This window comes from Archocentrus centrarchus, chromosome 7 (assembly GCF_007364275.1).
Source record: "Archocentrus centrarchus isolate MPI-CPG fArcCen1 chromosome 7, fArcCen1, whole genome shotgun sequence".
NCBI lineage: Eukaryota > Metazoa > Chordata > Actinopteri > Cichliformes > Cichlidae > Archocentrus > Archocentrus centrarchus.
In genome coordinates this window covers 35,941,653-35,963,928 of record NC_044352.1, presented here as the reverse complement: position 1 = coordinate 35,963,928, position 22,276 = coordinate 35,941,653, and the positions used below count along the sequence as shown (strand labels likewise).

Genomic DNA, 22,276 nt, shown 5'->3' with positions numbered 1-22,276 from the left:
AAAGATCAAATTTGAAAGAAAGCCTGTGTACTTTTTTTAATAATTTGTTCTTGCTCTCAGACTGTGTCACACATTCTTACAGTTGGAATAAATAATGTGTTGTACAGTTACAGTTATATAGTGACATCTTTACACATAACAATAGAGCAGTAATGCTGATAAGACTATTAACTGACACGTCTGCATTCTTTGCCTGCTCATCTTCCCAGCTTTAATCAGTTTATTTAGCATTTTCTCTGCCATGAACTCAAAGTTCATGCAGCACACACCTGTCACTCACCCTTTGGCTGCAGGTGCTGTGATGCATGTATTCTGTATTCAGCCTCTTTTTAAGTCTGATAGTTCTGCCCTTTTCTCTGCTGTCACGAGACCTGTCCACGTCTGACTGGCAGCCCCGCCTCTTCACTCACACAAACACAGTGGGTGAAGGCAGATAACGACAGGCTATCCCTGTTATGCTGAACTTGGTTGTTAGTACAGGTCCTCGGTGTTGTTAATGTTTTGCTCTAATAAATCAAAATGATTTCTACAATGAAGAATAAAATTGTATACACTGAAAAACAGAGCATTTAAGATATTGGGGTATTTATGTGGAATATATAAGCAAACAGACAAAGTTACAGCTATGACAGACAAACTTTAGGCATGATAATAAAACACTCAGCAGCAAACAAAAAAAGGCTGATTAGGATATTAAGTTTGAAGTCTACATCCATGAGTTTGCTGCTTAATGTGCTGCTGCTAGTTGTTAAAATTGGTCGCCAAGCTTTTCGTAAGAATATAAAACACACTAAACAACAACACAACACATGGCTTTTACTAGGAAAACACAGAAAGCTCTCAGCTTATTATCTGACACTATCTTATTAAATGACAACAGGGAACGGTTTCCTTCAGGCTTTGCTTTTGTCTGAGCTGTCGCACTCTGCGCTCTCCCCTCCGCTGCCAAACCTCTGGTTCAGCTCTGATGTCAACACCAAGCAGCAAGATTTCTGTGAATGAATAGAGGAAATATTACAGAATAAAACAATCCATACCATGATTACATTGTGATAATATTTCCTACCTTGCCATCCTTAGCTTGGTTGCGGGCCTTTGATAATAGCTCCAGCAGGGCTAGCAGGAGCCCAATGCCCAGACCCAGTCCCAGGAGGAAGAAGAGTCCCTGCAAGTCATGGGGCTGCAGGGCCTTGGAGATATGAGCACCATTGGTGCCAATGCAGCTACTGGCCCACCACTTCTCGCGCAGATATGTTAGCTCGCCAGATTCACTGAGCTGCAGGATGGCAATAGACAGGTTCTTCACCAACGGGGAGCCTGACAGGGAACAACGTGATTTAAAGGAAGAACGACGTTTTGGAATGTCTCAACTCACTACCACAAGCATTAACTGTTTCCCACAGTGACACAACTCACCACCTTCACCCTATAGCTTTTCATAAAGGTCAGGTTATGAGAAGCTTGTCATTAGATTACTGATGTAGAAAAACAGTTGGAGGCATATTAAGCTTTGAAGATTAAAGCCCAAACCAGGTTGAACCGTTTTTGTTAGCGTGGACAGTCCTATCACCGCTGTCCATGCTCTTTTGGTCTGAGTCTATCAGCAATTTTGGAATGACCACAAATTAGCCACAATGATTGTAACCATTCTGTATTTGGCTATAAGCATGTTAATTTGGTTGTTATGGCTGCATATTTTAACATGACTCTAATGGGAATGACTTGTTTTCGGAGCCAGCCTTCATTGGTATTTTAACTCCAGTTATTTTTCCTTTTTTTTTTTTTTTTTTTTTTTTTTTATAAATATGTTTTTTATTGGTTTTTGCAATAACAAACAAGAAAACAAAACCTTCAGCACAGGTTAAGACAGTCAAAAGTGAATGAAACAAGTAAAAAAAAAAAACTAAATATATGCATTACATGAATTGCACATACATACACAAATTGCACTGGTACTCTACCAGGGAAAGAAGTTACATTACTATGATTTATTTGTGAAAACTAAATGCGGTCGCCCCTTTTGCAAGAAGTCTGCAAGATCACAACGAAGGTATGCCAAATAAGGCTGCCAGATAGAATAGAATATATCATCATTGCCCTTTAGTGTGGCGCTGATACGTTCCATTGGAAACACCTTGAATGTCTCTCTATACCACTGAGTTACTGAAGGGGGTTTCTCTCTGATCCATTGGAACAGAACACATCGCCGTGCCAGAAGGAGAAGTTTGCCCATTAGAGACAACTGTCCCGCAGATAATGAGAGCTGACCCGTGGGTATTTTTCCTTTTTTTAAAAATCATTTTCACTATTGCTGCTTGTAAGTAACTCAACTCCATCCATCCATCCATCCATCCATCCATCCATCCATCCATCCTCTTCCACTTATCCTGTTCAGGGACTCGGGGGGGCTGGAGCCTATCCCAGCTGTCATAAGGCGAGAGGCAGGGTACACCTGTACAGGTCACCAGCCTGTCACAGTGTTAACGCAGAGGGACAGACAACCATTCACACCTATGTGCAATCTAGAGTGACCAATTAACCTAACCCCAGTAAATGCATGTCTTTGGACTGTGGGAGGAAACCCACGCAGACACGGGGAGAACATGTAGACTCCACACAGAGAGGCCCGGGCCGAGGTGGAATCAAACCCAGAGCTTTTAGCTGTTCTTCTAGCTATAAGGAGGCAGAACTATATAATACCTGGGACTCTCCACCTTTTGGTTTTAGAACTACAGAAGCCCCTTATATTGTAAGAGGGTGAAACATCTTCAAAAAATCTTTTTAATTTAAAGACGTCCAGTTGCCTTTTTTAAAGCTCTTGTGACTACCATGACCTGGATGACTAGGGATCTATACAGAGATTCAGTTTTATTTATATAGCACCAAATCACATCAAACAGTTGCCCCAAGGCACTTTATACTGTAAGGTAAGGACCATTCAATGATTACAGAGAAACCCAACAGTCAAAATGACCCCCTATGAGCAGCACTTGGTGACAGTGGGAAGTAAAAACTCCCTTTAACAGGAAGAAACCTCCATCAGAACCAGGCTCAGGGAGGGGGGGTCATCTGCTGAGGGGGGAGAGAGACAGATATTATAACCAGTGCCATGTTTTGTTGTACCAGGTGACCAATTAGAGCAGACTGAGTGTTTTTCATAAGGGGCTTTAAATTATTTGTTTTTTAAACATAAAACTATGTTAATATATTCTAGTAGACAGCCCATCCCACCCTGCCCCAAACAGAATTAAGGACCTACAAATGAGCCTAATATGGACAATTTAAAGAAGAAAGTTACTGAATTTTTTTCTGTTACTCCAGCTTAAGAAGGACGTTTCAGTGCATTTGGTTGAACTAACTTAACTTGTTAAAACAGGTTCAATAAATTTAAAATGTTAAGCTACACCAACATTTTTGACAGGTTAAAGCAACTCACCCAGAGATGCCGCTATGGCATAGGATCTCATAGAGATGACCTCTGGTGAACGGGTCAGCTTACAGGAGTGAGCCACTGCCAAGTCCAAGGACACTGCTTCACCAATGAACGCAAAGTTTCCTTCCTGTGTGCGGCGTACGCCCTCTTCCATGCTGGACACATAGCTCTTCTTACGCTCCATGTGCTGGTAGATACGACGGTACACAGGATTGTTGGAATTCTAGGAAAATGAAATTAAATATTTATTCAACCTTTCCCAGATGTAGCAGCAGTAATGACAATGAGTCCTAACTAGGAGTAACTGATCATGCCTTAAAGAAGAGCATAGTAGATCCAAATTCAACTGTGCCATAATCAATCACATCCTGGTTAGCCAGGTCTTCAAAGCTCTTAATGGAAACGTGTTTGCTGTCGGAGTTCAACATTGACTGTAAGTTGCTGAAGTAGCAGGCAAGCAGCAGTACAGCAAACAGCCACCAGATGGCGCTAACTACGCATCCAGACAATGCTTTGGGGTGAGGACCGGCTCCTGAGAAGACAGAAGGAAAACAGTCAAGCAGCTGCAGAACAAAGCAACCACAGCAGCAGGTGACTGCTAAAACTATTTATTTCAATTAATAAAGCAGGGTCTCCTATTGATGATCAGCAAAACTCACTCAGAACTCAAAATGAAATTGACAGCTTATCAAACAGCTGGATCCATAAACACAAACATAAACACAGTACTTTAGAACACTTAACATCGAAAATGATGTAACAAATCAGCTCTTGACTCCGTTCTATATTTACAGTCAGGTTATTTTAAACTGCAGCTTTTTCCTTTGTCTTCATGATAGTCAACAAACAAACTCACAGATCAGTTGCTTGCATTGTAACTCATCCCACATGATGCTACTCAGCCAATCAAAAACTTTATTCAGAGGAATATTGCAAACCTATGTGTGAAACTCAAACTACACCTTTTCATTATTTCTTAGACTAAGCACTTTATTACCTTATTATTAGAGTACCCTCCAGTTTATTATGAAAATGAATCAAACATTGTTGAAATACTATTGAACTGTGTCCTCTTTATTTTACTTCCAGTTATCCAGTTGTTGACTATAAGCAGACATTGATACAAGCATTAGGACAATTTAAAATACATTACATTGAATTTTAATGCATGTGAAACTTGCATTAAAATTAATTCTGGACCGATGTTTGAGGGAGTTTTCTCCAAGGGCTGTTCTTCATACCATTAGTTCATTTTGTCACTCTTTATTTGACCTCTTTCTTTAGGTATTACAAACATTTTTGTGTACAGTGTTACTACATGTTTGTTTTTTTGTGGCACGTAGAAAGCGGTAAGCAGCAGAAGAGTGTGTTTCTGTGCTTTGATTTAGGTGAGTGCTTACCTTGCAGGGTGAGAGCTCCTGTGATGTACCAGAAGCTGTGCAGCAAAGTGAAGCGGTGTTCATCTGTGTCTGGCTCAGCCCATTCACTGGGACTGATCCTGCAGAAGAAAATCGAAAGGCTTCATATCCCACAGTTAAAACTGCTCTTACAACAGTGAGATTCATTTGTATATAAACATACAGCCACAACAAAATCACTGAAGTCAAAACAAGCATAACAAACCCCGCCCCCAGCAGAGGTTTTAGCTGAATCACCAAGATAACACAGAGGTCCTATTGTCCATGCTCATAATTTTCCAAGGTTTAAAAGCTGAACTAAAATAACTTTGATATTATGAATGTAAATGGAGTTTCTCATGTTAAAATCAAGTAGCCTGCAAATCCAGAATCTAGACTGGATCGGTTTCACTTTTAAACCAAATTTAAGTATGAAAAGATGCTTTTCAACGACTGAAAAAACAAAATACTGTCAGCCGGATATTGTTCAGTATGAATAATATAATATTGCACAGAGATGTGGGTATTGCACAGTTACAGTGGGTGAGTGTGAGAGTTCAGGGTGGTGATTGCTCTGGTTTGTTCTGGCTTTGATGGGCCTGTAGCTCCTGCCAGAGGGCAGCAGAATATTTAGGTGGCACAAATCCCCTGGAAGCACAAGTTCACATAATTACCAGGTTTCCGTAAATTATAATGGGGTGCATATGGACCTTGGTGACTTTCAAATGGCTAAGTAAGAACTAGGAAAAATAAAAGCTAAAATCATAACAAATATAAACCAATGAGAATACTGTGACTTTCTGTGATTGGCATGGTAAAAACTCAGCTGTCGGACATGTTTAGTAGATGCTTCTATGGTCTGAATTTAGGTGACGCAGTCCTTGAATTATCACCTTCACAATATTTTCAGAAAACCTGACCTCTGACCCAATTATGGCACTAATTTAATCAAAACATTTCTTGCAAATTTGGTATGAATTGGACTGGAAGTTTTTGCTGTAAAATTGTTGAACATACCTGTTCCCCCTCCTGGGGTGGGGTAAAAATCATGAGCCACTTGGTAAAAGACAAAGACTAATGTGCAAATTAAACATTAAATGCTTTGATTTTGCATCAGGATGTTTTAGATTTTGCTGAATTCCTCATGGTGCCAGTAGCTGTCATATTCAGGTTTGTGAAACAGGCTGCTGTGAGTTGGCTGTATGGTAGCTTTCTTGTAGAACTGCAGTCAGAATGCACAGTTTTTACTGACTAAATCTTTTAAAGGCTCAAACCTTTTTGCTGACTGATGTTATATGGGATAAATTGTAGCAGGCTATGTGGAATATTCATTTTGGATCAAATTAAAGCATCATAAACAATGTCATTTTTACCATTGTGATAACACCAACACCTGACAGCAGTGGCATTAACCAGCACGCCCAAACACTGTCATTCTAAAGCCTGGCCAAGAATGACTTGAAGAGCATGATGAGGGGCCTGCAGCATGGATGAATGGATGGATAATATAAATGTACTAACTTTCCCACATAGAGCAAGACCTCAGAGTGAAAAAGACTACAACTGTGTCACTTGTAGCTGTTTGTCAGTTTTGTATTTTTATAGTGATTTTTTTCAGTTTCTGTAATTTTTGCATTTTTTGGTGTAATTGTGTGTTGATATGACACGCTGTAGTGTGAGTATGGGAGTGAAGATTATAGTTGTGTCATGAAGGACAGATGCATTTATGCATTTTTCAACTTCTGGCAAGAATGAAACTCTAGCTGGGCTTTAACCACTGACTTATGTGTCAGCAAGTGCAACACCATAGTTAAGTCCAGAGTAGTGAATCATGAGAGCGACTCCTTTACAAGAATCAAACCTGTCGTTTTTAAAACTCGGCAAGAAGGAAATGGCTACACACTAACCAACACAGTGGTCCATCTACAGTAGGAGGTGCAGACGTTTTTGAGCTTGGTGGTTGATGACAGAATCCAGAGGGAGCTAGATGGAGTGACTGTTTGTGTTTGTGCTGCATTCAAATGACATCACGGGACTTTCGACCCCACCCACCTTGAAGCATTACTCAATTGTAATTGAAAACCACCAAAACCGAGCAGTAGAGTCAAGTTGAGGAGGTGCTAGTGGAAAAGAGGCTTTAGACAACAATACAATGAAATACGCTCCCTCATACAGTGAGCTGTCTGCTCTTCCAGGTTTAGAGTGATTACTGGTAAACAAAGGCTGAAAATGATGGGGAAAAACTGCTTTGTTGTCCACTTGTTAGTACAACAGAATTTTTTTTTTGGCTTATGCTCCAACTGTTTGATAACTTTTATTTGTTTGAGTGAACATTAAATGTCTGTACATAGGCATCAAAGTATCAGACAATAACATTTTAGGGACATTTGGTTTATTGCACTGACCTGCCCACCAGGAATATGCAGAGACCTGTTAGCAGGAAAGCAATGATGATGCCGACCCACATGTCAGTGGAGAAAGGTGCCAACAGGCTGAAGGTGCTATCTTCAGACTCTCCTTCTTTGCGCAGGATGAAACTGAGTCCAGTTTGAATGAAGGGGGTGGTCATGTCCACAAACTTCTCTCTGACTGCAGTGACAGTCAGTGGGGCCACAGCTAGGTCAGCATCCTGACGGAGGGTAGAGCAAGACATATTAAGACATTACTGGCTCTTCATTAGGCTTTACTGTATTAATGGGCATCTGCCAATCATGTGATTTACTTCGTGGAACTGACTTCATCTGACCTTACCAATGATTCAGCAATTTACTCAGTTTACTCTCAGTGCAGCTTTTGATACCGTTGACCATAACATTTTATTACAGAGATTAGAGCATACTATTGGTATTAAAGGTACTGCACTGCAGTGGTTTGAATCATATTTATCTCATAGACTCCAATTTGTTCATGTAAATGGGGAGTCTTCTTCACACACTAAGGTTAATTATGGAGTTCCACAGGGTTCTGTGCTAGGACCAATTTTATTTACATTATACATGCTTCCCTTAGGCAGTATTATTAGAAAACATTGCATCAATTTTCTTTGTTATGCAGATGACACTCAGCTTTACCTATCAATGAAGCCAGATGACACACATCAATTAGTTAAACTGCAGGAATGTCTTAAAAGACATTAAGGCCTGGATGACCTCTAATTTCCTGCTTCTAAATTCAGATCAAACTGAAGTTCTTGTGCTCGGCCCCACAAATCTTAGAAACATGGTGTCAAACCAGATACTTACTCTGGATGGCATTACTTTGGCCTCCAGTAACACTGTGAGAAATCTAGAAAGTTATTTTTGACCAGGATTTGTCCTTCAATGCACATATTAAACAAATATGTAGGACCGCTTTTTTGCATTTGTGCAATATTTCTAAAATTAGAAACATCCTTTCTCAGAGTGATGCTGAAAAGCTCATTCATGCATTTATTACTTCTAGGCTGGACCATTGTAATTCATTATTATCAGGCTGTCCTAAAAGCTCCCTGAAAAGCCTTCAGCTGATCCAAAATGCTGCAGCTAGAGTACTGACAGGGACTAGAAAGAGAGAGCAGATTTCTCCCATATTGGCTTCTCTTCATTGGCTCCCTGTTAAATCTAGAATAGAATTTAAAATTCTTCTCCTCACCTACAAGGTCTTGAATAATCAAGCCCCATCTTATCTCAAAGACCTCATAGTCCCGTATCACCCCAACAGAGCACTTCGCTCTCAGACAGCTGGCTTACTTGTGGTTCCTAGGATACTTAAGAGTAGAATGGGAGGCAGAGCCTTCAGCTTTCAGGCCCCTCTTCTGTGGAACCAGCTCCCAGCTTGGATTCAGGAGACAGACACCCTCTCTATTTTTAAGATTAGGCCTAAAACTTTCCTTTATGATCAAGCTTATAGTTAGGGCTGGATCAGGTGACCCTGAACCCTCCCTTAGTTATGCTGCTATAGGCCTAGGCTGCGGGGGGGTTCCCATAATGCACTGAGTGTTTCTTTTCATTCACCTTATTTACTTTGTTTATACTCCACTCTGTATTTAATCATTAATTGTTATTCATCTCTGGCTCTCTTCCACAGCATGTCTTTCTCTCCCCTCAGCCCAACCGATCGTGGCAGATGACCCCCCCTCCCTGAGCCTGGTTCTGATGGAGGTTTCTTCCTGTTAAAGGGAGTTTTTCCTTCCCACTGTCGCCAAGTGCTGCTCATAAGGGGTCGTTTGGACTGTTGGGTTTTCTCTGTATTATTGTAGGGTCTTTACCCACAATACAAAGCGCCTTGAGGTGACTGTTTGTTGTGATTTGGCGCTATATAAATAAAATTGAATTGAATTGAACTGAATATCATACGAAAAGGCATGGATGCAATCAATGACAAAAAAGACGAGTTAAGAGTCCATCCATCCATCCATCCATCCATCCATCCATCCATCAATCCATCGCTTATCCGGGGCCAGGTCGCGGGGGCAGCAGCCTAAGCAGAGAACCCCAGGCCCCCCTCTCCACCTCCTCCAGCTCATCCAGGGGCACCAAAAGGCGTTCCCAGGCCACCCAAATGATACAATTTCTCCAGCATCTAAACACTAGTGTCCTGCGTCTGCCCGCAGGACACTAGTGTTTGGCAGGTGCAGGACACTATATGTTTAGGTGCACCAAGTCTGTCCAGCATCCTCCCCCACCACCTGATCCAACTCACCATCAGGTGGTGATCAGTTGACAGCTCAGATCCTCTCATCACCAGAACATATGGCTGCAGATCTGACAATAAGATTAGAAAATCAATCATTGACCTGCGACCTAGGGCATCCTGGTGCCACGTGCACTTATGGACATCATTATGTTCAAACGTGGTGATCGTTATGGACAAACTGTGGTTTGCACAGAAGTACAATAACAAAACACCATTCGGGTTCAGATCAGACAGTCCATTCCTCCCAAACATGCCCCTCCAGGTCTCACTGTGATTGCCCACATGAGCGTTGAAGTCTCCTCGTAAGACAGTGAAGTCACTGGATGGAGCACCCTTGAGCACCCTGCTCAGCAACTCCAGAAAGTGTGGGTACTCTGACCTGTCATTTGGCGCATAAGCACAAACAACGGTAAGGACCTGTTCCCCGGCCCAAAGGCACAGGGAAGCAACCCTCTCGTCCACCAGTGAAAACACAGGCAGCAAGGTGAGAGGAAATAAGAATACCCACCCACCCAGCTCCGGGTGGTGGGCCTACAGGAGGGCAGGCCTAAGACTGCACCTGGCCAGGCACCATGAACTAATTCCCGGCTACCAGATGCTCTCCCTTGAGATCTCTCCCCAGGCCTGGTTCCAGGGTGAGCCCCCAGTAACCCCATACAACCCTGTTGTATTTTCAGTACAAGTCCTTTTAAGGCCAATCTTTGCAAAGCTTACCAGTGGCTCATGAAACACTCATCATTCAAGACCTACAAGAAAAAATAAAATTAAAATAAAATCGTCCAGAGGTCACCAACTGCCGTCAATCACTACATACCACCAAACTTCATGTGGCCTTCAGATTAGCTGAGGAACAGTGTGTGGAGAGCTTCATGGAATAGGTTTCCATGGCCAAGTCCAGGTGTATCCAAGCCTTACCAAGTGCAATGTAAAGTCTGAGTTGGAATAGTGTATAATATGCCACCACTGGGCTCTAGAGCAGTGGAGATGTGTTCCCTGGAGTGATGAATTTCACTTCTCTGTCTCGCAATCTGACGGATGAGTCTGGGCTTGGCAGTTACTAGGCGAACAGTACCTGTCTGACTGCACTGTACCAAGTGTAAAGTTTGGTGGAGGGGGGTATGGTGTGGGGTTGTTTTCCAAGAGTTGGGCTCAGCCCCTTAGTTCCAGTGAAAGAAACTCTTAATGCGTCAGCATACCAAGACATTTTGGACAATTTCACACTCCTAACTTTGGGGATGGCCCCTTCCTCTTCCAACATGACTGTGCACCAGTGCACAAAGTGAGGCCCATAAAGACATGGATGAGTGATTTTGGTGTGGAAGAACTTAACTGGGCTGCTGTGGGAGACTGTGTGCCATACCTTTTCGTCAAACCTCACAAATTTCCGGAAATCAAAAATTCCCACAAACACACTCCTAAGCCTTGTGGAAACCTTTCCCAGAAGAGTTGAAGCTGTTATAGCTACAACATCACATTAAACTCTATGGATTAAGAATGGGATGTCACCCCAGACCTCAGGTTCAGGCTGTGCAGAGATGTCCTTGAGACAACCCAGCACATAACTGCATGATGCTAACAGGCAAGGCATACAGCCACAACTATGTGGCTGAAATAGTATACAGGAACAGCTGTGTTGAGTATGTCCCAAGGTCAAAATGAGATATGCCCCCACAGGTGGTTGAGAATGACCGAACACCAAACAGAGGAAGAAAGCCGTAGTCATAGACACTGCCATACCCAGTGATGGCAACATAAGGAGAAGTTCGACAAATACCAATGGCTGAGAAAAGAGCTGGAGAGGATGTGGAAGGTGACCATTACAGTGGTCCCCACGGTAATCAGAACACTCGGGCAGTGAGCCCCAAACTGGAAGAGTGGCTCCAGCAGATTCCAGGAACAACATCTGAGATCTCTGTCCAGAACAGCACAGTACTGGGAACAGCCAAGATACCGCGCAGGACTCTCAATCTCCCAGGCCTCTGGTAAACGAACCAAGCTTGGAGGACAAAACTTAGTTCAACAAAATCAACAAAAAACATTACTGCATCATATTACATACTCCAACACAGATACACTGTAACACACTGCCAGATATAGCCAGTGCTGTTGATGTTCTATGACTTACCCCTCTGATGACTTCACCGATCATGCCGTTCCAGTTGCCACTTGAGTCCATGGCTCCATAGCGGTTGTCTTTGACCACATGCACTTTGTACTTGAAACCCAGCTTTTTGGAGAGCTCTGACATCAGATCAATGCAGTAGCCCTCTAGTTCAGAGCCCTTGCTCATGGCATATGGATTATCCTGAGAATACATAAGGTGTCAGTGAAGGGTCATGAATACTTTTAAGGTAAGGAAAATGACCAATTTGCTCTTACAACTTCAGGTTTTGTAAAGTTTTGAGTTAGGAATTGTAAAATGTTTACAATGTTTTTACAAGGACTGTTTACAGGGAACAATACAATGTGTGCAGCTTGTATGTTAGTGTTTTCAAAGGTCAGGTCTGCTTTTTAGACTTAAATACTGAAACAGGTGAGACCAGCTGTTTATCCAGAGTATTGACACACTTTCTACCCCTTTTCCACCAGACCAGCGTTGGTGGGGACGAGGCGCTCTCTGGTACCATTTAAGAACCTTCCCACATCTTGAAGTTTTTGGGGTAGCCCCTCCCATGTTTGGGCTTAGAAATTTAGTAGTCGTGGTTTGTTTTTTCCTTATCACAACAATTTGAACAATTAAAGCACTTTGAGTGCTCATGTAGAGCAGAAAAGTGCTATATCCATTCTCTTCCTGCTCTTGTCGGAGACGGTCGCACTATCTCTCTCTCCCTGCCCTCCCCATCTCTCCGCTTGCTGCTTGCTGTGAGAGCGTCTTTTACACACTGTCCGAATAAGAACAAGATTGAAACATGGATCTGGCAAACTGGGCATTCTCCATCATTGATCGAATTTTTTCCACTATGAGATCCGGGACAGGGGAGCCTGCGTGTCCGAGTGGAACTGACCCGGTTGGATACGTCATCGACTCTTGGAGCTCGTGGAGACCTGTGTGCTTCTCGGCCCTTGGAGTGGAAGACGTGGAAGACGCCTACATATTCGGCTTTTTGGTAGCAGTATCTTCTCTGTTTGGGCTCGGTGGATACCTGCTTTACTGGCAAATTAAGAAAATCTGGACGGCGGTTCGACATCTGCAGAGGCTGCCGATCCAGGTGGAAGGGCTGAGCAGAGCCGCACAAACTCAGACTCAAAGCCTGGTGGACCTGAGCCGCAAGATTAGCGAGCTCGCAGGCGAGAGGGGTTAGATCAGGAGATATAGTTCGGTTCTGCACAGTGAGGACGGCAATCAACTAATTTGGAATATTGGATTTTTGAATGGTTTCCCAGTAAGACTGAAGGCTGTTGGAAAAACAAGCAGCCTGTTCCAAAACAACTTCTGTTATCAGGAATTCGGCTCCCCTGCCGGCCTTGGGTTGGCAACCATATCTCTCTCCAGGGCACTGTGTGCGGCTGCTCTCCCCCCCACTCCGCGTTGTGATTTGTGAAGCTGGGTCTGGTGTATCACGGCCGCTGATGAAATTCCACCACTATCAGCAAACTGTTTTGGCTGGAACCTGGCATCTGGCTCCACAATGCCCCCCCCTCTCGTCTCCTTCTGCATCCCCTCCCGCCCTGACCTCACCTACCGCCGCTGTCCTTGCTTTACATGTGCAAATGCTTTGCTAAGGTGGTTTTTTTTGGACCCTGGTATAGTGCTCTTTTTGAGCACTGTACCAGATGACTTTTTTTTTTAACCTAACTTCCCCATGATGTGTTGTTTTCTCCTCCTGCCAAAGGTAGCGCCGTAAGAAACGGCTGCATGACCCAAGGACACATATCCCCCTATGTGTGTTGTGTTTGTGTATTTGGATGGTGTTCTGTAACTGCAATTTCCAATGTGTGAACTTGTTCACCCACATGGCAATAAAACTTCATTCATTCATTCATTCATTCAACCACTGTTAAATTAGACATTGGTACTGTGCTGCTGGAAAAGAGCGATTGTTCTGAAGGTGCAACTGGAGGCAAGCTCAGGAGAAATGTTAGTAGGAATCATACAGATATAGCCAATCTGGCCTCTCTTTGCTCAGTCTCTCTCTCCCTCATTCACAGCTCTTTCTTCCTCGGAGCTTGGCGTATTGGCTGTGGGCACATTTCAGTCAGCGGCTACCAGGCATCTACCTGGTGGCTGGGGTCTACCAGGGATCAGCAGGTGTCAGTGCGGTGTTGATGCCTTCGAGTTTGTGGTTACACTTACCCAAGGCTGTGTAACCAGCAGTTGCCATTACATTTGTAGCCTTTACTCTCCAAAGAGGTTTTTCTGTAACTGTAACTGTTAGGTACCTAGAATCTACTAGAATAGCCGAGCAAATATTACCTTTTCCCTTTTCCCTCCAATTAAGAGGAGTTAGGGAAATGTCAAAAAAGTAACTTAAAGGGCCAAATTGTCATGTTTTTGACATCAAATCGCGGACAGGAAGTAGGGGGCGTGGCCGGATGCGGCCCGCGATCCGCAAGTTTGAGACCCCTGGTCTAAAGACATGCACTCACTGGGGTTAGGTTAATTGGATAATCTGTTATGCAGCACATCAACTACAGCCTCGTCAGTCCTCAGAGTTATTTACATTACCACCGCAGTCCTCATGCCCAGCGTCTGCAGCACCTGCTAGGCTTCATCAGTTTTTACTGTCTGCAGCTCCACCGCCTGCACCACCAAAGTCATCTTCTGCATCTGTGCCACCTGCATCATCTCCAGAGCCTTCAGCCACCATGCGTTCAGAACCTGCAGTAAGCAGAGCTTCAGCCAGAGCCTCTGTCCTTGTCAAAACCACCAGAATCTTCATACACGCCGGACCTTTCAGTGTCTGTACTACCGACATCAGTCTTCAGCAGCGCCTGCATCAGAATCTTCATCCTTGCTCCTGTGTTCTGCTCAGTCTGAGCCTGCAGAGGGTACCACTCCATCTGAGCGCCAGCTCATGAGTCCAGTCAAGTTATTACAGAGGTTCTGTTGTGTCCGCCGTTGGCCTCCTATCAAGTTGCCCGAGGGTCTCCATTTCCGCTGTTGGCCACTTGTGGGTCCCTGTTATGGCCGAGTCCCAGTCAAGCCACCTGAGGTGTCCCGTCAGCTTCTCCATCAGCCACCAGAGAATCTCTGCTGTAGACGTTGACCTCCTGTTATGCCACCTGTGGGCCTTCGCCGCCCTTGCCATCTTGGGCTGCTCATCAAGTCAACAGAGGTGTCCTAGCAGCCACCTGCCAAGGCTCTGGAGAGCCTTCCTTGCTGGCCCCGCAGCCGGCATCCGGAGTGTCTATGCTGTTGGCCCTACAGCCAGCATCCTGGGTGTCGTTGTCTTCACCGCTGGCCCTGTGGCCAGCTTCTGGAGAATCTTCGTCTTCATCGCTGGTCCTGCGGCTGGCCTCTTGATCTGCCTCTTTCAGGTCACTGGCCCCATGGCCGGCCTCCTCAACTGCTTCATTCTCACTGCTGGCCACCCGGCCAGCCTCCAGAGGATATATGTCTCTGCCACTGACCATGTGGTCAACCCTCAGAACTGCTCCGTCTCTGCCACTGGCCTAGCAGTCGCCCCCCTGAACTGTGTTGCCTTGAACTGCATTTGGCTACTGTTCTGCCTCGCCGTCAGTATCCTGCTTTGGACTGTTTTCCTGGCCTTGTGCTGCCACTTTCTGTTTGGGCTCACTGTGTTTTTTTTTTTCGTTCCTATGGCTTGGGCGACCCTTGACCTGCTTGTTTTTGGGCTCTATTGCTCCTTTGTTTTGTTTGTTTTGTTTCGAGCCCTCTGTCCTGGCCCCCCTCCACCCACCCGGGTTTGGATTTTGTTTTCTGGTTGTGGGTGTCAGAAGCTGGCCTGTTGGGGTGGGGTGGGGGGTACTATTATGGTCCTGTTTTTTTTCGCCCAGTGTTTTGGGCAAAAAAGTGTTTTGGCAGTTTTTTGCAGTTCTGAGTTTTGTATTTTTCCTGATGAGGTTCTTTTGGGAGTATTTACTTTCTTACTTTCCAGTCTGTGTGTCAAGTTCACTTTTCTCAGTTCAGGTCTGTGTTTTTCACTTCCTGTCTTACTTTGATAGTGTCTTGTATCTTGTGCAGTGTGATCAGTTTTACTTCCCCTGGTCTCGTATAGTGTGCTTGTGTTCATCTGTTCTCCCTGGATGTTTCCCTTTGTTTCATTACCTGGTGTGTATATATTTTCTGTGTTGTCGGTTCTTTGTTGCGTTGTTGACGTCAGTAGGTCCTCTTGTGGTGGTGTGTTGTCTGTTCCTGAAGTTTCTGGATTACCTGCTTTAGTTCTGCCTCACGGAGGTTTTGTTTACGAGTTCAACAATAAAGCGTTTAAGTTATGTCTGTCTGCTGAGTCTGAGGCCCCGTTTACACGACCACGGAGTGAAAACGATGTGTTTAGGAAACGGCGTCCAGAGTGGAGCGTTTCAGAAACGCACCGGCTTGCGTTCTTGTGTAAACGCTTGAAACCGGCGTGATTTGAAAACGGGTGACTCGCACATGGGCACTATGGTTGCGATGGCCACAGTTTTTCGCGCAAATTGATAAACAGTACTCGCAGATTCACGAGTGCTTCTTGTGCTTTTCTTGTGTTTTCACCATTTTGTAATTCAGCGTTGTGTGCAGCAGCGATCCAACCTCATCGGCAGTCCACACAAAACCTCTCACATTGGCCGTTTTGTAAGTAATGAACAATTTGCCGCACTTCCTACTGTGTCACTCCAAGCATGCACGTCTTGTGTAAACAAGCTTTGCAAAGAGAAAACCAACGCCAACTTGTGGCCTTGCATGGGAACGACATCATTTTCATCATTTCACGTGTCCTCGTGTAAACGCAGATCGTTTCTGAAACGCTGTCGTGTGAACGGGGCCCGAGTCTGCTGCCTGCCACACTGCCTGCCATGACAGATGTAATGTAAAAGGTCTTCACTTGTATGCTGAGCTAAAATCTTTAACCTGGAATTCTTTCACATTGTGTTTTGTTAATTACCATAAAATTAAGAGGTATTCATACCAGTGTAACCAGAGAGGATAATATATATTTTAAATATGTAATTTTCTACAGGACTGAATGTAACATTATTATGTGTAGTAATTCTAACATTACACAAAGCAAAGGTCACACTGTTCATAAAGTGTTGGTTTTAGTCCATTTTCTGGGGCCTACAGTGGATTTTATGAAAAAGGTTTCGAAGGAGCTGCCGATGAAGAGTCCTACTTGATACCCAGATGTTTTTCCAAACCACTACACACGGGAATCCAGACCCAGCTTGGTCCGATGGTCTCCCTCACTCATTTTTCCTCAGGGTGAATGTAGCTGTCGATGGGAATTTGGATTCTGAGATCTGCTGTTAAAAGAAAGTGTCCGTCTGCATGTTACCAGGTTGCAGAGTGCCCTGTGAATGTGTGATGTAAAAGTTTCTTTATATCATTCTCAGTCTCCTTTTAACAAAGTATTTCAAAAGGCAATGTTTAATTTCAAGGTAATTCTGATATTTATAGTAACTGTGGGTCTCTGGAGTGTGCAGTTGATATCATCTCTGTCTAAAATAATTAAAAAACTAAAGAGTGACTAATTATTTAAACATATGAGAGCAATGTAGGTGTATATTAGGTACCGGTCAAAAGTTTGGACACACTTGGCTGTTCATATCGTTGTTAAAACTGGAGTAAAAAAAATTGTCAAAAGTTCAGTGGGGGTGTGTGGGTGGGAGTTTGATCCAGTGACTTAACCCAAAAATCCCTACTGCGCAGATTTTGGCTCCAAAAATGCAAGATGGCAAAAAATTTGGGTTCATTTTTGACCAATGGGGGGAAGAATAGAATAGAATGCCTTTATTGTCATTATACAGGATGTACAATGAGATTGGAGTGGAGGCGTGTTGTCCATCTACTGTCATTGGGTTGAACCTTGAAGTACACATGAACATGTCTTAAAGTGGTAGCATATGGGACAGTTATAAAAGCCCTTCTTCATTAACAGTATGCTCAAAAATATCTTAGATTTTTTTTAAAAAGTTCCCACTTAGTTATGAGTTTATGAGCATGCTTAGATAAGCCTCATATTACATTTTCTTTTCAACCTTTTACAGTAGAAATGTCCCTTCAGCTGTTTTAAATAGGTAATTACAGGACACACTTTAGTTTAACACTATGGCAAAATTATTTTCAGTGTTCTCATCAGTTTGTCTTTTAAAATAATTCTGTTGAACTTCAATTCAAACGCAATGTCTGTGCAGGTGGTGATGATACAGTAAGATCATCTATTCAATTTTCTTTAAAATGAATAATTTCAAATGAGTAAAATCAATTCCCCAAATTCAAAAATAGCATTACATGATGTCACAGTCATTCTGAACATACAATGAAGTTTAATATCTGAGATGTAAACTGTAAAAAAACAAACTGTAGTTTATAAAAGGTCATTTTTGGCTAACATTGACCTAACCTTCAGCCTTTTTCAAAATGTCTTCTAAATTTTGAGCCACTTGAAGGTTTATTTGCGTCCTCTCTGCCTGTGTTTCTTGACTTTTTACAGTGAGTGCTTTGTAAGAAGTTTGTAAGGCACCACTCCTGGTGCTCATGCTCAGACTGCTTCATGGAAGTCTTGTTCTGACTCAACCTGCACAGAGTTCTTTCACTGTGTCAAAGTGATGACCCTGCTGCCCGAGTTTCATCTGAGGAGGTTGCTGCAATCTAACCAGCAGTGCTGGGAGTGGTACAGCTCTTCTCAGGAGATGGCCTTGAGAAGGACAGCTCTCAATTCAGCTTTAAATAAGGTTTTTATGGACAGAACTCGGAACTTGATGCCACCACTGTGTATGATGTGAACTATAAATGTGGCCAGTACTAATTTATTACTCAAACAGAAACAATGTCCACACTAAAAAGAAGACCATTCTTGTATTCCTGACCTCCCCTCACAGCTGCACCTTGGCATTCTAGCAGGGAGAGAAGCAAAGAAAGAGTACCTTTATCGTTGTGATGGATAACTCCTTGGCATCTAGATAAGAAAAAACAAAAACAAAAACCAACAGTAAATTTTTGACTCCTGGAGACAAGTAATCAAGCAGTGCAAAAAAAGAGGATTTAGTCTGCGGCTCTGCTTTTGCTGATTAGTGGTTCAGTTTTAAGTCTATAAGCTTATACAAGGGCGGCCTCTGAAAGCCTAATGAAGTGTATTGTTGTACTAAGTCCCTTTCACATGTTTTTCTCTCAGCCACAGCAATAAATCAACCAAACAGCCAGTGAGGGACAATCACATCTTGTTGTTGGTTGTTTTTCACAAGAGCTGAGAAAGTGGCTCCATACTGAGGGAAGGTTGCGCGGTACAATGAAGGGGGTAACGAGGCTCATTTGAGGGGATCAAAATGGGGACCTGCCTCAAAGGATGTGTTCTAATTTAACCACCCCCTCCCACCACTGACCAACCCCCTGATCAACATGTAACGAGGAAATAAAACCCCCAACCCAACCCATCATTACTCATGGCACTCACAGTTGTTTTCTTCTTGCTGTAACTGTGACCAGTGGCATTCCCAGCATGTCCAGAAGGACCTAACATGCCCTGCCAGGGTTGGTTAGAGAAGGGAAGATGAGGGGAGGGGTAGGGATCGGGGGTGTGGAGCATGTGGGGATGCCAGGGGTGCAAGTTTTTCATAATTGCATTCCAAAACAAAAGCAGGCCCAGTTGGGTCATATACAGCCTGTGACACCCTGTCAGTCTCCTCTAGAGATGATGGCAGGATGTAGAATCTGCGGAGATGCCTGTCACTTCACCGCCTGCCTGCAGAGTCCTCCTCTCACACAGTTAATTGATTCATTACAGTGCTTTCTGGAGCACAGCAAGGCAGTGGCCCCTCCACTGGTGAGAAATGGGATTCTGTCAGTGTGGATTGGACCCCGTCTGTAGTTTGATGGGCTTCCAGCAGTCCAATGGGGCCAGTGGGGCGAGAGAGAGTCACATGTAAGGAATTATTTGAGAGCATGACCCAGCCTCATAGGTAAGTCTGAGCCTGCCAGACTAAAGCTTTATTTTAACCTTGACATTGTGCAGAGACAGGGATGCTCAGCAGGAGGAAAGAGAAGTGAAAAATTAATGGGTGGAGACATAAAGGATAGAAGCTGGCCCAGATCTTGATTACTTTCTTTAAATTTGTAAAATTATAAATGTTTAATCCCCCTACTCATTCGTTCTACTTTATGGTGAAGTTTATGAAGAAAATGCAATAATTAAGGCACAGTTAAACAGATTTTAAGCTTTTAAAGTACTGAAAGATAATTGGAGGTCTTTGACAAGAGACAAACATGTCTCACATGCCCATTCATCAGTGCCATTACCGCCTCACCATCATTTCTAGCTTGGCCACTCAAAGGAGACACTGCTCTGCCTCTGATTGTTAACTCTGGCAGTAACTTCTTTGGGTGTAATTCCAAGGGAAATGTAGACCCCATTTTGTGTCCCAGCTCCTTTACAAAGCTGGGAAAGAACAAAGTAAAAAAGCTGGCAGGAATGTTGTTTTTCAAGCATTTGAAAAAAAAACCCATCATGCAAATGAAAATCACCGCTTGTGACGTTAGCAGACACAACTGCGCATACTGATTAAAACATTACAAGGGGCTGTGTACAGTTCCCTGCTAGTACACTTTCTCCTCGCCGAGGCATCAACAGAACAGGAGTAAATGTGAAAGGCCTCGTTACTCAGCTGCTGGACTCAACCAGGAGATCTGAGTTTGTGTCTCGTTAAATTGTAATTTTTTGATTTTGCTTTCAGACTCTGTGTTCAGTTAGCTTCAGATAACAAAACGGTTAAAAGGTCACGGTTTTATGATCATAGGTAACATCATCTCGCAGATCTAATGTAACTCATGAGTTATGTGCTTCACACAGTGGACTTTTACCCTTTTATCTTGTGCAACCCAGTCATTGCACATCGGCCCACTCAGATTTAGTCTTACCTGCAGTGATGAGCCCTGCAGTCAGAGCTGCCACACAGACGAACAGAGCCACACAGACTTTCATGTTTCCACCCTGTAAATGAAGCTAATTTAAATGTCTGTATAAACACAATGAGACCAGCAATGTCTGTTTATTAACATTTACATCATCTGCAGAAACAACATATCTGACTATGTTATTTTGCTGTTTGCTGCTGTTACTTATAAAGAAAAACCCCTCGTTTCCTTACCTCTGTTCTGTCAGGCACGGGGTGTAGAAAAAACTCGATGTGCACAAGGGATGAGTCCAAGAAAATGGGTAAGAAATTCAGAAACGTTGTATAAGCAGGCAGTGGGAAGGACTTGTGCAGCAGAAAGTAGTGGGGGGTTTATATGGGAAACACGGGGAGGGAGGAGATTGGGCCTCAAAGAGAGACAAACCCACAACTTCTGGGCCAACAAAAAACAAAAAAGTCTTAAGAGGGGGTATCCAGTGTCCAGAGGTGGGAAGTAACGAAGTACAAATACTTCGTTACTGTACTTAAGTAGATTTTTCAGGTATCTGTACTTTACTTAAGTATTTATTTTTCTGACTACTTTTTACTTTTACTCCCTACATTTATACGCAAGTATCGGTACTTTCTACTTCTTACATTTTCAAACAGACTCGTTACTTTTTAACACGTCAGAGAGAAGTTTGCATTTCCGGTCAGTGCGCCGTCAAACATCAAACGATCTGAGCCTAAACGGAGGAATAATAACACATAAGAGACAATCGTACTGCGTATCCTCCATCACCGGGGCTTATCTCGTACAAAGGGATTAAATACGCAAACCCATATAATTAATGTATCATTTATAGCGCTATAATCGGGCCGGACCGAGTCCGTAAGTTGCGCTGCGGCACATAAACAGCTTAGCTAGCGCTACTGAAGAGGAGCGAGCATGAAGGGAGTAACGTGTGGCAGGTAAATGCAACGTTTCTAAATGCTCAACAAATATCAGCAAACACACAAAGTGTGTGCAGTTTGTCACACAGTGTGTCTGCTAGCTAAAAGAAGAGCTGCTGCATTTCAGGGAGAGCAAAGAGAGAGAGGTTCACTCAGAGATGGAGAAAGAGGACAGGAGAGGAAGAAGAGAGGTTAGAGTTAAAGGTAAGGACTGGAAAACAAACTGAAGTATGCTGACTTTGTGTAATTCAAAGATTGTATGAAAATACTGCAGTTTAGTGTTTAATAAATAGGTTAGTTTGTTGTATTGTATTTACAGTAAAGCTCTGTGTTGGACTGGAGCACAGTGTTTGTGTTCATGGTCAGAGTTACAGGTTACATCAGTGCAGCAGAGATGAGTTTGAATCAAAGCTGCTGATGCTGAGATTCATTCACTGAATCCAACATTTCTACAGCCTGTATGCTGTCAGTGTAGGGGATGGAGATCAGCTCAGATAGCTGTGAAATACTGGGTTACATCTTTGTGAGTTCAGTCCATCCACACAGAGCAGTAAACCTCAGAGCAGCAGCAGCAGGTCAGCTGATCACAGCCTGCACACCAACATCATTTACTGCAGCTCACAATAGAAAGCTGTGATTCTTCTCCCCGTTCAGAGCCACTACAGCTGATCTTAGGGTTCCTCCACCTTCTGAATCCCACTGTAACCCCTGAGTATCCTCATGTTGGTGTTTAGGTGGAGGCACAGTCACCCTCTACTATGGAGGACACAGAGAACAGAGCTGTGTTTAAATTCCCTTTCACAGTTTGTGTCCTACATAACAGATTCAA

The 22,276-nt window shown here is 43.4% G+C and overlaps 1 protein-coding gene across 1 annotated transcript; it reads right to left on the bottom strand.

Moving 5' to 3' along the window:
* Positions 1-355: 355 nt before the first annotated feature.
* LOC115782945 (glutamate receptor U1) lies at positions 356-20,879 on the bottom strand. The gene is made up of 10 exons (XM_030733496.1): positions 20,749-20,879; positions 20,519-20,591; positions 18,532-18,563; positions 11,630-11,809; positions 7,236-7,459; positions 4,834-4,931; positions 3,748-3,965; positions 3,437-3,656; positions 1,067-1,317; positions 356-992 (listed from the first exon to the last, which is right to left on the bottom strand). The coding sequence occupies exons 2-10, from the start codon at positions 20,580-20,582 to the stop codon at positions 894-896; spliced, it is 1,386 nt and encodes a 461-aa protein (XP_030589356.1). The 5' UTR covers positions 20,583-20,591; positions 20,749-20,879; the 3' UTR covers positions 356-893.
* Positions 20,880-22,276: the final 1,397 nt, after the last annotated feature.

What these genes read in the sequence shown, in the direction of transcription:
- LOC115782945 (XM_030733496.1), bottom strand. Translation starts at nt 20,582, where the DNA reads ATGAAAGTCTGTGTGGCTCTGTTCGTCTGTGTGGCAGCTCTGACTGCA. An exon ending in TGCAGGGCTCATCACTGCAG is followed by an intron (nt 18,564 to 20,518) that starts GTAAGACTAAAT and finishes TTTCTTATCTAG; the next exon opens with ATGCCAAGGAGTTATCCATC. An exon ending in TGCATATTCCTGGTGGGCAG is followed by an intron (nt 4,932 to 7,235) that starts GTCAGTGCAATA and finishes TTTCTTCTGCAG; the next exon opens with GATCAGTCCCAGTGAATGGG.